General features: G+C 44.6%; 1 protein-coding gene across 1 annotated transcript in view; it reads left to right on the top strand.

The window, feature by feature from the left end:
- The window catches only part of ELM1 (fission ELM1-like protein (DUF1022)), a 58,143-nt gene that overhangs the window by 31,471 nt on the left and 8,481 nt on the right, over positions 1-18,191 (top strand). The window contains exons 2-6 of the mRNA XM_087693202.1: positions 15,136-15,365; positions 15,523-15,619; positions 16,871-17,020; positions 17,103-17,229; positions 17,322-17,434. Coding sequence (XP_087549328.1) covers positions 15,136-15,365; positions 15,523-15,619; positions 16,871-17,020; positions 17,103-17,229; positions 17,322-17,434 — 717 coding nt within the window. The remainder of the gene's footprint in view (positions 1-15,135; positions 15,366-15,522; positions 15,620-16,870; positions 17,021-17,102; positions 17,230-17,321; positions 17,435-18,191) is intronic.

Genomic DNA, 18,191 nt, shown 5'->3' with positions numbered 1-18,191 from the left:
GACAAAAGAAAAGCAAGAGATAACACAATACAGATGAGAACTCAGATGTATGCTCTGGAAATGAAATCCATATACTAAGACATGAGATAGTATAGATACAATGTGAGTCACTGGTTGTGGAGGCACTGACACCTGTTTCCTCTCTCCAAGAATTGACAATTGATGAATGAATAAGTGAAGGAGGGAGCCAAACAATATATAGGACAAATAAATGCTCAAAATATGACTGGTCGGCCAGCATTAAATGCTGGTCGACTAGCTGCAAATAATGTCAATCCACAATAAACAATGGCAAATAAAATGCCTAAAATATCACTGTGCCCAGCTTGCTGAACCACAAGTCTAGACTCAATCATGAGGTGACTAATCTGCTAACACCCTCTCTCAGATCATTGGTGATTTGATACAGTACAATATACAATGATAAGGCCATATCATAGTACACACAATAAGGTCCATCATAGTAGAACCATGGATACCTAAGTAGTGGGTGCGCAAGCCACCACCAAGGTGGCTCGGAGAGAACCTGATGTTGATGTCGATCGTACCAGCTTCTGAAGATAGAGAAGATCATAGTAGCTCTCAATGTCTGTCAACAATGCCGCTGAAGTAGCACATGTGACGATCCTATCACCAATGCTGCAACGCATAAATGACCATGGATTCCCGGTCTTTGGCCAGACGGCCAAAGTGTCCCCTCATGTGAGCTCTAGACAAAAGCCACCCGCTCTTTGTCAAGAAACTAGTCCATCATGAATTTGGATGTCAATCCTAGCTCCAAGATTTGTACCTGCCAGACTTCGGTCGATGTGTCAAGGATGTCCCACTCTGGATCCTGTGCATCTGTATAGAAATATAGATGAGGCACGGCTGCCCCCATCTCACCACCCTCTCACACTCCCTCTCTGGCACTGGAGAGTCGTGAGGGATGACCGCATCACCACCACTAGAAAGCAGCTAAGGAAGGGGCCACGAAGCCCTTCCCATGATCGGAAGAAGAGGATCACTTGCGTGCCTTGGACTTCGCCCAGGCCGGAGGATCAGAATCGGAATCTGAGGCAGAGGATGACTCGTCGGAGGAGTCTACACTCCGCTTCGTCTTCTGCTTCTTTTTCTTCCTGGAAGCCGCTAACTCTTTGCAGTCCTTTCTTAAATGACCTTTCTTGCCACAGTGGTAACATTGGGCCTTCGACTTCTTCGTCTCCGAACCCCTCTTTGAAGCTGCAAGAGCCTCATTGGAATCTCCATGGAGCGTATCATCAGTGGATGTGCATGGAGTAGCCATCTGTAGAGAGAATTTAGAAAGAAGTAGAGAAAAGAAGGTATTTGGAGAGGGAACACAGCCAAACCACGAGCACAGACTACAAAAAGCAAGAGTTCACATACAGTATAACCCAAAATCTGATCAAAAGAAGCCAAAATCTGCTACACAAAGTCAAAAAATCAGTTCAAATCTGCCAGAAACAGCAAAAACGGCCTGCTCTGCGAGTCGCCCAGCCGAAAATAGTGCTGAAAACAACAAAACGCAGGCTGCACACTGCATAAACAGGTGTAGGGAATTGTCACCGGCAGCCTGATGATAAAAACACAGGCAGCAGGAGGTGTTGGACAGCAGGCGATGGCAAATCTGTAGAAAATGCAGGTCAAACAGGTTGCCTGTATGGAGCAGCAGCCACTTGACCTTAGTATCCCGAAACGGCGTTTCGGGGCTGCCGAAATGGACCGGCTATTTTGGACCGAAATGAAAACGACAGACCAGTGTTTCGGCATCCTCCGGTCCATTTCGGGACACTCCAGCTGTCGCCGCCGCCGCCTCCTCTTCCTCCTCTTCTTCTTCTTCTTCTTCCCCCCATTAACCTTTACTTCTTACTCTTCTTCCTCTTCCTCTTCCTCTTCTTCTTCCTCTTCCTCTCCCTCATCCTCCTCTTCTTCCCCCCATTAGCCTTTACTTCTTCCTCTTCTTCCTCTTCCTCTTCCTCTTCTTCTTCCTCTTCCTCCTCCTCCTCTTCTCTTCTTCTTCCTTTTCTTCCTCTTCCTCCTCTTCTTCTTCTTCTTCTTCTTCTTATTTCCCCCATTACCTAAAGGCTAATCATGGCGTTGGATCCATATTGGAGACACGTCACTCCAATCAAGGGATACGAGGGCTCCGGTGGATCAAAGAAGTGGCGATGAAACTATTGTGGATTGGAGAATTCAGGGAGCATAACACGCGTGAAAGACCACTTGGCATGCGTTTCCAACAAAGACATCGGGCCTTGTTGTCCACACTACAGTTGCTAGTAATTCATTGATGTTGATGCTTATTACTCAATTACTAGAGTCTAGAGACTAGTACACAGTGCTCAGTGCTCATTGGACTTTGGGGTTTTAACTGAGTATTCACATGACATAGTTACATATATCATTATATCTTGATTTCACTTACTATGCATCTTGATTCTTGTTCCATTGTTCTTGATGTTAGTCTCCACTGTTCTTGATGTCAGTCTTCCATTCTCTTTAGATCATAGATGATTTAGGAGTCATAAATTATAATTCATTTGTTGCCTTCAGTTTTGAAAATTGAGTCTTAATTGTGTTAAGCTGTCTTCAGTTCCAACCATTGAGTCTTAACTCTTCAATCTTCACTTGTGAGTCGTAACATGTGTAATGAATCATGATTTCAATCATATAACATGGACTTAAAAGTTTTGTATGAAATTTGGGTACATGTTATTGTAGGCATTGATATATTTACATACCCACATAATATTGTATTTATTTTAGTGTACAATCCGAAACGCCGTTTCCCCGTTTCCAAAATTTGGCCGAAACTTCGAAACTTCGGTTTTTTCCGTTTCCGAAACTCCCCTCTACTATGCACCTGACTAGCAAGGGTGAAAACAGTCCAAAAATCAGCAAGAAAACATAGCAAAAACACAAATCCTGAAATATGATACCATGCCAGAAGTGGTGCAGCAATGAAAGCATAAACATGTGCTGAAATAAACTGCTGAACACAAGACAAAAGAAAAGAAAGAGATAACACAATACAGATGAGAACTCAGATGTATGCTCAGGAAATGGAATCCATATACCAAGACATGAGTTTGTACAGATACAATGTGAGTCACCGGCTGTGGAGGCACTTGCACCTGCTTCTTCTCTCCAAGAACTGACAAGTGATGAATGAATAAGTGGAGGAGGGAGCTAGAAAATATATAGGACAAATAAATGCCCAAAATATGACTGATCGCCCAGCATTAAATGCTGGACGATTGGTTGCAAATAATGCTAATCCACAATAAACAATGGCAAATAAAATGTCTAAAATGTCATTGTGCCCAGCCTGCTGAACCACAAGTCCAGACTCAACCATGAGTTGACTAATCTGCTAACAGGACTATCCTATCAAAAATGCCTTTGAATATATGCGACCATGGATTTCTAGCCCTTGGCCAAAACCGCCAAAGTCTCCCCTCATGTGAGCTTGGACTAGGAGCCAATCCCGCTCTTTGTCAAATAATAGCCCATCATGAACTTGGATGTCAACCCTAGCTCCAAGATTTAAAACGTGCTAGACTTCGGTCAATGCGTCAAGAAAGTCCCTCTCTAGAACTTGTACACCTATATACGTGTATAGATGAGGCTCACCGGCTCCACCTCACCACCTCCCACTCCCACTCCCACTCTGGCATTAGAGAGCCGTGAGGGATGAACGTATCACCTATACTAGAAAGCAACAGAGGAAGGGGTAGCTAAGCCCTCTCCTCTTTTTGACAAGACAGATCCCTTCCATGCCTTGGACTTCACCTTGGTTGGGTGATCTGAATGAGAGTTTGAGAAAGAGGGTGACTTGGCGTAGAAGTAGGTATCCTACTTCTTCCTTCAAGCTAGTGACTCTCGGCAATCCTTTCGCAAGTGTCTCTTCTTGCCATAGTGATAACACTGGGCCTTTGACTTTTTCTTTTGGTCACCCTTCTTTGATATTGTAAAGACCTCACTGGGACCACTAGTTTGCAATGGAGGCCCCTTGTAAATGCAAAGATGTCTTATGCTCAAGCAATATCAATGATATTTGTAGAAAACTTATGGGTGTCGATGATGCTTGTGTCAGAGTGCAGCGGAAGCGTGGGACCAAGACTGAGAGAGAGAGTGAAGGCAGAGAGAAGAGAGAGAAAGAGACAGTGGAAGATGAAGATCTGCTGTATAAAGTGTGCTGTATACAAAGATATGTAGATATATACACGGGCACAGTGCGCGGGACTGCGTGTCTCCACCTCGACGATGCAACCTGCTGTTCACCTCGAAGTATGTTGCAGTTTGCACGAATCTCCAGCCTGTAATCCGCAAACAGAATTGTGAAGGAATGTGCTGACTGCGGGCTATAAATAGCCAGAAATAATGCGATCAGAAATGGCAGGTCGGCAGCCGACTGGTGAGTCCGACTGGAGTGCCACATGGCTGGCCGACTGGTCATTGTAACCAGACTGCCACGTGGCCTGGTGACGTGGCTGCCTGCCCGACAGGGACTGATAATCGCTAACATCCCCTCTCAGAACCTGGACGAGGCAGAAGCCTGAGGGATCTGGCATGTCTCCGAAGTAGAGCCTGGGGAAGCGCCTTCGTAAACAAATCTGCAAGATTGTCCTCCGTCTTGCAATACTCCACAGCGATGGTCGCATCCAGAAGCTTCTCCCTGATGAAGTGGTATTGGATCTCTATGTGCTTCGTCCGGGCATGGAAAATAGGATTCCGGGCCAAGGCAAGGCAACTCTCATTGTCGCATTGCAGCAAAGTAGGACGAGTCTGGGGGCAACCAAGCTCCTTCAACAATCTTCGAAGCCACACAGCCTCACATGTGGTGGAAGACGCGGCCCGATACTCCGCCTCAGTAGATGAAAGGGCAACCGTGGGCTGTTTCTTGCTACTCCATGAGATAACACCTGCACCCAAGGTAAAACAGTAGCCTGTAGTAGACCGCCTGTGGTCCACATCGCCACCCAATCCGAGTCACTCCAACCTGCAAGTACAAGATCTGAACCACCTGTGCCTGCTGGATAATGAATCCCTAAGTCAGAGGTCCCCCTCAAATACCGAAGTATCCGCTGAGCAGCCTGCCAATACACCGTCTGAGGTTCACTCATGAACCCCGCCAAGAGACCTACAGCAAAACAAAGATCAACACGAGTGTTGAGGAGCCAAATCAATGATCCAATCAATTGACGATAGCGGGAAGCATCCGCCAAGGGAGAATCTGAATGTGAAGTGGCCGTCCAGTTCGGATCCATAGGAGTAGTAATGGTCCGATAATCCTCCATCGCAAAGGAAACCAAGAGCTCCTGTACATATCTCTGCTGAGAGATGAAAATTCCCCTCTGAGATTGATAAATCTCATGGCCCAAGAAAAAGTGAAGTAGACCCAAGTCCGTCATCTCGAACGCCTGATGTAAAGCTGCCTTTGTCTCTTTGACCTTTTGTACATGATCACCTGTGACAATCAAATCATCAACATACAACACAAAAAGCACACAACCAGCCTCGGAAGTGTATACACAAAGCTGCGGATCGGCCGTGGAATGCCAATATCCCAAGTGTGACTGAAGGAACGAGTCGATCTTCTCATTTCATGCACGCGGAGCCTGCTTGAGGCCATACAAGGCCTTCTTTAACCTGTAGACCTGCCCATCTGAAGATCCAAAGCTAGGAGGCTGCTCTACATAGATCTCCTCCTTCAAATCACCATTGAGGAAGGCCGACTTCACATCCAACTGGTAGACAGGCCATCCCCTATGGCCAGCCAAGGCAAGAACAGCTCGAATACTCGCCATACGAGCAGTGGGAGCAAAAGTGTCATGACAATCAATCCCTGGGCGTTGTGCAAAACCTTTAGCAACAAGGCGAGCCTTGTGCTTGTCCAAAGAACCATCGCTAAGGTACTTAGTCTTAAAGACCCATTTTGACGCCAATCACCTTCTTATGAGAGGGGCGAGGCATGAGATACCAAGTGCCATTCCTCTCAATAGCCTCCAACTCGGCTTCCATAGCTTTCTTCCATAGTGCGGACTGTAAAGCCTCCTTCACAGAGGTGGGCTCTCGATCCTGCATAACACGGGTCATCAAACAATAGTTAGAGCAAACAAGCTCCGTAGAATGTGCCTGGTGCCGCCGTGACCGCCGCGGACCATCCTGCGTCCCCACTCCTCAGGGACCCCCTCGATCCCTAAATCTCGGAGTGTGTCACGGGCCCAACGAGGAGGAGGCCGAACCTCTCCTCGTCGCTCTCCATCAGCAGTTGAAGACTTTGGGATTCCACCGGTGGTAACTCCTCGGGGGTGACCGGTGGAACAGTAGACTCTGTATCGGAAACATAATCAAAAGGCGCTGGCTCCAAAGGAACTGTCTCGGGAGCCCAACTCTCCCCTGGATCTCCAAGAACGGGATGCTCCTCACCCGTTGCTATGGCCGGAACCTCCAGGAACCGCACATCTCGACTTGTGTACACATCCTGCTTTACGGGATCATACAACCGATAGCCTTGGGATTGAGAGCTGTAGCCAACAAACACCCGTCTTCAGGAAGCCACTTCAAATTTATCACGATGAGTCTTGGAAATGTGAACATAGGCATCACACCCAAAAACCCTAAAATAAGAAACATCGGGCTTAGTCCCAAAGTAAGCCTCAAAAGGTGTCATCCCATCAACGGCCGAAGTGGGGGATCGGTTAAGGATGTGGACTGTAGTAGCCACAGCCTCGGCCCACAGAAACTGAGATGTCTGTCGGTGCTCCATCATGGTGCGCGCCATCTCGATCACACTTCGGTTCTTCCGTTCAAGAATGCCATTTTCTTGAGGAGTGTTGGTGTTAGCAAACTCCTGGTGAATGCCTTCATCACAAAAACGAGCAAACTTATTAGAAACAATTTTACCACCCTTGTCGGATCGCAAGGTCTTCAATCGCCAGCCCGATCGGTTCTCCTCAAAGAGAAGCCAATCCTTGAAGTGGGAGAAAGTCTCCGACTTCAACGCCAAGAAATAGGCCCAAGTCATCTTGCTGTAGTCATCTACAATCAACATGAAGTATGAGCTCCCTTTCAAGGACTCGTTCCTCATAGGGCCACAAAGATCCGTATATACAAGCTCCATCGGTGAAGTAGATCGTCGCGACGCTTTGTTGGGAATTGCATCCCTATGCTGCTTTCCACGAATGCAGGAGACACATGGCTGCTGGCTCACTACTATGTCCGGCAACCCTCGAACAAGCTGTCCACATGACGCCCTCCGAAGATAATCATAGTTAAGGTGACCAAACCGAACATGCCATAGCTCTGACTGTGTTTGAGTGGTAAGAAGAAGAGTAGGAAGAGCGGTAGAAGATGTCAATTTGTAGATGCCGTTCTCCTCATATCCTGATGAGAGAACCTTCCTTGACCCACGATCAAGGACTCGCACCGAATCACTATCAAACTCCACCAAAAGTCCAAGTGAACAAATCTTATGAACCGAAAGTAGATGATACCCTAAACCTGGCACATGCAAAACCTCTGAGGTATGGGTACCACCACGTCCATCTGGAATAAGCTGCATCTCACCCCATCCTGCAATAGACACCGAAGAGCTATCTTTGATGAGAATCTGCCCACGCGAAGTTCGCAACCGGGCAACACCAACTGATGAAGGAGTCATGTGCCGGGAGGCACCATTGTCAACAATCCACTCTCGAGCTTGGGGGGCTGTCATCGCAGCATCAGAAGCCTCCGGTGTAGAGTCCTCAATGACTGCTAGATGAAGAAACGTAGCTGATGAGGGTGCAACCACCGTTCTAGAATCCTTCGAGTCCTTCTTGTTGGTGTCCTTTTTGTCTTTGTCGGGGCAATCCTTCTTCCAATGGCTGGTCTTACCACAAATATGGCATATTGATTCTTTGTCCTTGTCCTTCTTTGACTTGTTGTCCTCCTTCTTCTTCTTTTGGTCCTTCCCCTTCTTTTGAGAGGCTTGACCTGTCAAAGCTTCCGACTTGGAAGCATGCTGTCCCTTCAGTTGTTCTTCTTGGTCCAAGACTATAGGAACCAACTCTTTCCACCAAAGAGTAGACTCACGCCCCGAAGCAATAAGGGCGGAGTAAAAAGCACCGAATCGTGGCGGCAACTGGGACAGAAGTGTGATCGCCATGTCTTTGGAGGAAATAGGCTTCCCCGCATTCTGAACTTGCATTTGAAGCTGTCTAAGCTTGTTGATGTGCTCCCGCAATGAAGAAGACTTGTTCACGGAAAAGGTCCGCATCTGCACCTCCAAAGAAACCCGCTTTATAAGAGTCATCCGGTTATACACCTAGTCAAGCTCCAGCCATATCTCCCGAGCCACCGTCAAGTGCTCAATGTGGGCTATCACGGCTGTAGTACAAGACAGAAAAAGAAAAGAACGAATCCGGGCATTCAGTTTGTCCCAGTGAGATTGTGCCTTGGCCAACTCCGCACGAGCATCGGAAGAGAGTTTGGACTCATCTCTCACTGAGGGTCGGTCGATCTCCTCCTGTACAAGCTCCGCCAAATCGTAAGACTCAAGGATGGCCAACATCATCACGCGCAAGATGCGGTAATTGTTGCCATTGAGCTTTTGATCTGAGGGAAGAGCCGGTAAGACAGGCACCTTCCGATCCATGATCGCCTGGAACTCCAAGTCAATCTCTGTAGACATCTTCACCTGTAATGCCTGCACAAAAACGCAAAAGCAACCACCGCTCCACTTCAAACAACAGTAAACAACAGCAAATCCACCAACTGGACTCCTTTCCCGCGCGCCCACGCTTGCTTCAGCCTTGTTCCGATGCGCAGCCCTCCCGCTCGCCCTCGAATGCTGGAAATGCAGCCTTGTGTCGCGATGGAATCTCCTCTTCAGGCAGGTTCTTCACTTAGTCAGCCCTTCTTCACTGCTCTGATACCATGTCAGAGTGCAGCGATGCGGAAGCGCTGGACCAAGACTGAGAGAGAGAGTGAACGCAGAGAGAAGAGAGAGAGAGAAAGAGACAGTGGAAGATGAAGATCTGCTGTATAAAGTGTGATGTATACAAAGATATGCAGATATATACACGGGCGCAGTGCGCGGGACTGCGTGTCTCCACCTCGATGATGCAACCTGCTGTTCACCTCGAAGTACGCTGCAGTTTGCACGAATCTCCAGCCTGTAATCTGCAAACAGAACTGTGAAAGAATGTGCTGGCTACCGGCTATAAATAGCCAGAAATAATGCGATCAAAAATGGCAGGTCGGCTGCATTAAATGCAGCCGACTGGTCAGTCCGACTGGACTGCCACGTGGCTGGCCAATTGGTCAGTCCGACCAGATTGCCACGTGGCCTGGTGACGTGGCCGCTTGCCTGACAGGGACTGATAATCGCTAACAGCTTGAGCCCTCAAAGTATTGGCCACTCCATCAAACTTTGGAGGGAGCTTGTAGAGCACAGTCCCCACAAGATGAACCTCTAGAAGTGTGGATTGCATGTGTTGAAGCTAGTCTTGTACTTGTGTGACACAAAGAAAGAAATATTGAATAGTATCCTTTAGCTCAAACTTTATTTGCTAGAGATGTCCATAAAGAGTCTGGCACACGTAGGCGAAGGAGGCTTGTACAACATCTGAAGCTTCACCCAAATCGTGGGAGAAGTCTTACAGGCGGTGATTTTTGGGAGAACCCCTTTGGAGATGTAGTGAAGAAGAGCAAAATATGCACGAGCATCATTAGAATCCTATGTGAGCACAGCTTCTTCATAGTTGTTCTCGTTAAAATCAGCTTGAAGAGGATTAGGACACTTAGGATGCTTACAAGCTCTAGATACAATGTACCACAATTGCTCCTGCACAAACCAAGCTTTCATAATAGCACTCCATGTGAGATAATTAGGGCCATGTAATTTGTTATCAATGGAGCAACAGGGAGGAGCCATCTGGAGAGGATAGGAAGATAAAATAAAGGGAAGAAGAGGAGGGGGAGCGAGTACAGTTGGCCAACAACATAGACTGCACAAAAACAGAGCTCACAAGTTGTAGACACAAGCTGATCTCAAAAATTGACCGCAAAAGATGGAATACAACCACCAAACATTGTCAAATATCAGAATATGCTGTTGTCGAGCCTTGAGAAGCATTAAATATTGTAAGCACATCAGCTGTCCATGAAAACATAGATTAATTAGCAAGAAAATATATAAAATTTTGGAAAAGGCAGATAGGTGAGACCAGGACGTAACCTTCAGAAGGTAGGGAGTAGGGTGATGAAGTAGACAACAATCACCAGATTAGCAAAGGGTTGATGAAGACCTGAAATCATAAAAAAAATACAACAAGAGCATAGATTGTGAAATTTGATACCATGTCAGAAGTGGATGTAGCAATGGAAGCATGAAAGAATGCTGAAATAGATTGCTGAACACAAGACAAAAGTGAGAGGAAAGAGAAAACAAAAGAACATTGCAAAGAAGAGAACTTAGAAAGATGCTCAGGAAATGGAATCTATATACCAAACACAAGATAGTCGTGTACAATAGTGAGTCATTGGTTGCATGGGCATTGGCACCATCTTCTCTCTCCAACAGGACCTCCAAATGATAACTGACTGAGGAGGAGCACAAAATGTATAGGGCATAAATATGCCCTAAATAAGAGCTAGTCAGCCAATTGGCATCAAAATGCCCTAAAATGCCATAAATAATGCACAATAAAAATGGCTAAAATATCTAACATGTGCTCAGTCCAATCCGAGATGCATAGACTCACACGAGCTGATATACATCTAATAACAATCAAGTGTCTCGGGCCCACCAAGTCAAGGGATTTGATGGTATCTTGGCAATGGAACCATGAAACCAGACCTTCTTCTTGGAAAGGGTGGTGATGACTTGATTAAGCACTTAATTACAGCAATTAAGAAATTCACGAAACTGAAATGTACACTTTACTATACAATCTTGGACATTGGATACCTTGTTGGCCCAAAACTGGCGTCCCTTGTAGTATTTCTTTAACTTATATTGCAATTGGAAGGAGTACAATCGAGATTCTTTTGTCTCCTCCCCTGATCCAAATGCCCCTTGCTGGCATAAATTATTAGCAAGCCTTTTGAGCACTTTGCCCTTTGATCTTTACCTAGGACTTGTTAAATCCTGACCCTTGGCCTTGACTGGCCAAATGCTGCCCCAAATCAATTGGGATGGGCTAGCATCTGAAATCTCTAGCAATTCCTTGAATTCCAGTTGCGGATTTTAGTCTTCAATGCCTCTAATTGTTGACATAGGTCCCAATGAGGTTGATAAACCCTAATTTCTGTTGTAAATTAGGATATACAACGAAAGTTGCTGTGCTGCCCACCAAATCTGGTCGAGATCTACTCCAAATGTCTGAGATTTGCTGAGATTATGAGCAAATAGGTTGGAGAAGGTGAAACAATATTGTAAAGAGAAATTTCTGAATTTCCTTGTGTGAAACCTTAGGAAATGGCTGCTGCCATTGTCTAGATCAGCCTAGAAGCTGTCGCATGTTGCCAAATTGGCTAGATATGGCTGTCGCCTCCATCAAATGTTGTCGTCAGCTCCTTTAGGACTCATGAATGCTGTTACTTGCTTCTAGGAAGGCGCTTCTTGCAATTGGCAATCTCCAAATGGTCTCCATTATAGAGAAATGCAACCAATGGTGTGTTTTTCCTCGCTTTCTCCCAACCCCAATGCTCTAAATGAGCCTCTATAGCCCCAAATAGCCTTTCCTGCATTGCACATGAATTTTTTCCAAGTGGTAGCCATCTTTTTCCATTTTTCAATAACTTCTAGTCATTTAGATAAATTTTAAAATTAAATTCAACCCTTTTTTACCTTGCCCAGAATTAGATGTGCCCATCCAGAATTTAATTGGCTAGACTATTTGCAACCCAAGTGATTCCAAGCTTTTATTGACCCATGGACAAGCATTAATTAATTAATTAATGTATAGTCCCTAGTGTCACCACTGACACTAATAGACCAATTATTTGTCCTAGGACCAAACTGACATCAACTGTTACCTAGAACCCAATCAGCATAAATTGTCACAACTTTTGCCTTTGACACCCATTGTTTCTTCAAGATCCTTGGTCTGTTATTGTGAAAGATATGCTATGTGCATTACAACATTACACATTTGATTATTAAATTAATGAAATGTCTCTAGCAAAAGCAAAGCATCTAAAAATTTCATGGTCCTTGTCACAATAACTCTTCAAGTAAACTCGGAAATACACAAAAAACTTTTGTGTTTTGGGGTTGGGTTGACCAAATAGAGAGAAAATCAGCTATACCTTGCAAAGAGAAGTTGTAGATGCCCCTCGTACTTGGTAGAAGATCCAAGTAAGGCAAAAAATCTGTGTATTTCTTGACAAATCTATCTACTCCAAATAGCAAGTTGAGTGTGATCTTCTCTTCGTAGAACCTCCAATTCCTCACTTTGGCGATTACAACATATGTCATGAGGATGTAAAATTTTATTACTTTGCTTAGCATTTGATTAAAAGTCAATCAAATGTGCAAATGTGACTTACATATGTGAGATGCACGTCAATTATATCACAATGTGGGACCCAAGACCCCAAGATATTAGTTGGCGCCAAAGGCAAAAGTTATAATAAGTTGTGCTTGATGGCAGGGTACTAGGTAGTACTTGGTGTTAAATTTGGGCCTTGACTAATTTATTGGCCACTAATGTTAATGGTGATATTAGAGACTAGGTATTAATTGCTCAAGGATACTCGAGGGACAAATTGGCCAAGCCAATTTACTTATTGATTGGTGAAATTAATTTTTTGAGTGCTAGACTAATTATTAAATTAATTTTCATTATTTCTAAAAATTAATTTAATAAGCTAGATAATGCTGGAAAATTTGTCAAGAGAGTCCAGCATGTAGTCATCTTCTACTTGGGAGCCCAAAATGGCTATCACTAGCCTCCAACTATTGTCTACTTTTTTTGGCTCTTCTAGGACTCTCACCTTTGTTGCTGTAGGCCTTCAAACAGCTGTTTCCATATTCTTGGCACGTTTCCAATGCTATAGAATAGTTTAGCAACCTCTCCTCCCTCTCCAACAGCATTCTTCTCTCTCACAATGGTTGGAAAGACTTCCATTAGCCCCCAACAACTTATTTCCCAGTTGCATGGGCAAGCTTTGCCAAGTAGCAGCCTTCTATTCAAGAGGCAAGCCAACCAATTTCAATTTTGGGCTAAATTTGTCTCGGAAGAATAAGGGTGAATGACAATTCCCCAAGCAAACCAAGAGGCAAATTGGTTTGAAGGCTTGCTAGTCATTAATGACAGCAAGTACCGGTTAGATTAGTGGCGGGGATCAGTGAATTTCAATTGTTCTCCATTCATTTGTAATAAAAGATAAAGAAATACCAAAAGGGGCGCTAGTTTTGGGGCCAACAGGTTGTCCAAGTATTAAGACGTTAAGTGTATATTTCAATTTATGTGAATTAATTACTTGTTATAATTACTATCAAATTAGATTATTACCACCCTATTCAAGGAGGAAGGTTGGTTTCACCATGTGAGAGTGTGCAATGGAAGAGGAAACATGAACATGGAGAGAGAAGGGAAGAAGAAAATAGAGAGAAGGGAAGAAGAAAATCTACATTGAACTCCAAAAGAATGCTGAATACAACGAGGACTGATGAGTCCTTACATGCAGCCCAAGGCATAAGTGAAGGCATCGGATCAAGCTGATAATAGAAGGCAGCACCAAAAGACAAAGAGTATCCTTGTATGTTAGATAAAGTTGAAACTTGCAAAGCTGAATGATCAGCCAACTAAGGGGTATGCTATAAATAGCCAAGAATGTCAAAAACTGGCCGATTTGATCTAGGAGGAGCCATAAATGCTGGCCAACTGCGCATCATCAATAATATAATCAAGAAAATGCTGATCGCCATTATAAATGCTGGTCACCCCATCTTGGCCAGTGTGAATGCAGTTCAGACCCACTAAAAAGGAAACGCATTGAACTGGAAAAATAACCAGCCAGCGTGAACACACCTAAACTTGACTGAAAAAGAAATGCATGCTTTGAACAGAGCTGCCTCCTATGTCAAAACATGACAGATTGAGTGCTAGAAATCCTAATGTCCCTCTCTGACTCAGACTTAGGCTCATGGGCAGGAGATGATTGTGCATGAGACACATGAGTGCTAACAGTAGAAGACCATGTGTAGCAGTCACCTATAAATAGGCTGCTAGGGTTGTAAAAATAGGAACAGGTTGGCGATAAATGTTGGCTGACTGCACTCGCTGATGTAGCGGCCTGTGTGACAGGCCTGTGCAACATGCTCATGATGCTGCCTGATGTGGCCTGCTGCACGTACTGCTTGGACCTGCCTGTCCACCTACTAGTGCCTGTCCCAATTGCCCACCCAGCCTACCCACTGGTCCACAAAGCGACTCAAATTATCCATGTATGGAGAGTAACAAATACTTTTGAAAGAGATGGTTGAACAGATAGTACTAGGCTCTAGGGCCTTGCTTCAGCCCATGAAGGGCTTTCTGCATGTGGAACAGCTTTTCCTTATGGTTCGGGATTGAGAAAGCTGGGCCAGAAAGACCTTTCCAAGGCACTATTCAGAAAAGGCACCCTTTACCTCTATCCTCCATTTGCTAGATCAGCCAGCCATGACGAGTGGCCAAGCTCAATAACAATCGTATGTACATAAATGTGAGTGTTCGTCCAAATCCTTGCACTATTAGTATGGCCTTATATTTGTCTCAAGTACCATCCACTTTGGACTTCAATAAAGAAAATCTTGTCAAATCTTAACCCCTGTTTCTAATTTGAGGACTCTACCGGATAATCATGCTCATTCCATATTTGGAGTCCTGAAGCTAAATATTTCATTGTATTTTTGTGCTGTACTCTATTGATTTACTTTTTTATATCCTGAAATTTTGCCCTGCTCTTTTCCTAGGTGCTCATGAATTTGTAACTCACTTAACATGTTTGCTCCTTTATAATCCTATCTACTAGATCGCAGACTGTGCTATTGGTAATGTATGTGTGAGATTGCCAGACGACATAAGTTTTGCAGAGCAGATCTGAGTTGCCCAAGTATGTCTTGATCTAATCATATGTGCTGTACCTTAATTGCTGCAGCGTGTTAATCGACCTAAGGGGGGGTACAATAGATGGCTAAGATGGTTGCCAGTTTCTTTACACAAGATGATTGATACCTTAATGAAACGGATTCGGTCAGATATGCGGCACCTGATGCTGTCTCAGAGTGTTAAAGGTGATGATTTGCCAGTAGAGAAGGACCCTCTAGCACTTGTCCCTGAGGCAGATGCAAAGAGGATTGCGGCAATGGCACGAGAGGATGCTGAAAGGTATATTTGACGTGTTGCTCTTTCTCATGGAAGTCCTTTTGTTAGGCGACTGCTGCTGGTATATATGAACACATTTGGGATGCTCAAGCAAACTTATATGTCTGTTTAGTCGTTCACTGACTCACAGTAGTGGGCTTTTTTTAATCTTTTGATATAGGGAAGGGCCCTTGTTGGTGGTTGCATCTGGCCGTGACACTGCGGCTATTGCTGCAGCAGTGAAAAGACTCTCTTCACGAGACACATTTGTTGTGCAGGTATCAGCATAACAACTTTTGCTATAATATCAAAATCAACTGAAATTCTGTTTACATTAATAAGGTAATTATGGGAGACAGGCGCGAGGGATGACCGTCCGGGGGCCTTGGGCACCCGAACGGGGTCAAGGGGAGCCTAGAGAGTAAGAGAGTCCGAGAATAGTAGGACTCACCTAAAGCGGATGGCTGGCAGAGGAAACGGGGAGAGAGGAGCCAGCACTCATCTAGGCGAGGTTGGGAGGTGAAAGAAAGGACTCGTGCCATTTCCCACACTAAGTGAGAGAACCGTCGTGAGGAGTTTTGCTACTTCTCGTCATCTCGTCATTCGTCCACACTTGATACTCGTTAGCCATCCCACAAATTCTCTATGCATCCTTATGCTGTCCATTCTCCCCTTTTCCTGGCGGAGAAAGTTGGAAGTACTGCAAGCCTGCATAGGGGAGAGTTAAGCCAGAAAAATCACGAATATCAAGGTCACCAGAGTTGAAAAGGCATCCAATGGGAAGTTGGGAAAGCTCTTGTAGATAGATGAGTACATTGAAGCATGGGGTGAGGCCAAGAATGTGGCTCTGTGTGGATGAGTTGAAACAAAATGGCCCAAGAACATAAAGTCCGAGTCTGGAGAAAGCGAAGGAGATGGAGATGAATTCTCTCTTTACAAAGAGGTCATATAGCTGGGGGCCTTCTTGGGGGCAAAGGGGGCGTGGTGTGGGGCAGGGAGAGCACCAGTGGCATAGCTCTAGGCAATAGACAACATGGAAGCAGCCAACCTGGATACCTGGGTTCTTGGTGGGTTCTATACTTTGCTTTGGTAGCAGATTCAGATTTCAGCATTTCCCTTAGTCTTTCAGCCTTTGAGTTGTCAGCTGATTTGTAGTGGAAGTATAGCAGATGCCACACATAAAATTGAAGTCTCATAGTTGATGGGCCTAGCAACACTGTTTCTCCCATGCAAGATCTTTTGGGTCTCATCATGGTCGACCAGAAGATGCAGACACATCCGAGCAGGAATGGGAAGGGAAACGTTTAGTTGAGCAAGAAAACATGGTAATCCATGAAGAACAATTACCAGTCAAATGTGGAGAGCATGTCATTGCTACAGATGTGCTAATACAGAAGTGTTTTAAACATGTTGCTCAACAAAGGTCGATGTTTATCTTGTTTCAGTGAGATTCAGTGTAGTATGGAGGTCATCATGTTTTATTTGCACTGAAAGGGAAGAAATTGACTAACCTTGTGTGTTCTGTGCAGATACAACTACCCAGGACTTCCTTAGATCAGTACGATATGGTGATTACCCCTCAACATGACTATCATGTGTTGACACCTGCAGGATCTCAGGAGGTGCCACGCTTTCTACGGCGCTGGATCTATCCACGGCATCCACCTGACCAGCACGTGGTAAACTACTGACTCCAAATTTCCATGCAGCTGCAGGTGTGTCAAAAGTTCTTTGCTGTAACACACGATGATCCTGTTACAGGTTCTCACTACTGGAGCTCTCCATCATGCAGATGCCTCTACACTTCGTTTTGCTGCTGCAAGATGGCACGATGTGCTAGCACCATTACCAAAACCCATACTTGTAGTGAATATTGGGGGTCCCACAAGTACTATCAATCACGAATTCCTAAATTTTTTAATTTTTTGGACATACTATTGTAAATGTATTTTCTACTCATCATATGAGTTGTCTTTGCAGAGCATTGCAATTATGGAGAAGATCTGGCTATGGAACTTGTCACTGGCTTGAAGTTGGTTCTTCCTACATGTGGAAGTGTGCGCATCTCTTTCTCACAAAGAACTCCAGTGAAGGTAAATTTCTCATATTAACTGTGAAAGGCAGTAAAATGATCAAGCAATAACTTTGGTCAACTGTGTAAAGACAAAGTCCAATTGGTTTATCATCATTAAGAATTGTCATGCATATGTTGTTCATAAATGGTAAAGCATAGGCCAAAACTTGCAGCCAACCAGTGTGTCTATGCACATATCTGGTACTCCTGACTTCTGAGTTTGCCTCTTTGAAACGTGTCTTTCTTGGACCATACTGCTTGACTAGGCCACAACCTGGGGTTGGGAGGGGCTATTTTGGATTTAAGCAGCCTAGACTTCAAACATTTTTAATAATTGTAACTGTAGAAAGAAATACTTTAAAATTTCACATAGAAAGGTCTCACTATGTCAATTCACATTGAGCCATTCTTGCTTTAAGAATGGCTCAATATTCCATACTGCATGGTGTTAATTCACACAGAAAGGTCTCACTATGCCAATTCACATTGAGCCATTCTCGCTGCAAGAATGGCTCAATATTCCGTACCGCATGGTGAAAATCTCATAGCAGGATAACCCAATTGCTATCATAAAATGCTAGCTAGCAATTCACAACTGAACCATATGAAGTCAAAGTTTCAGGCCTTTTTCTCTTTGGGAGCAGGACAGTAACTGTGTTCCTGTGCCATCAATGTAAGCATTTGACATACCTTATCCCTCGAAGAGTCAGAAACAAGTCTCAGATTTTTTGAATAACATTCTCTGCCTGTTGTTAACCCTTCTTATAATTCAAATT

This window comes from Lygodium microphyllum, chromosome 14, assembly GCF_053477565.2.
Source record: "Lygodium microphyllum isolate KBCC chromosome 14, Lygodium_microphyllum_v1.1.10, whole genome shotgun sequence".
Classification (NCBI taxonomy): domain Eukaryota; kingdom Viridiplantae; phylum Streptophyta; class Polypodiopsida; order Schizaeales; family Lygodiaceae; genus Lygodium; species Lygodium microphyllum.
This window is presented reverse-complemented; position numbering and strand designations above follow the sequence as displayed.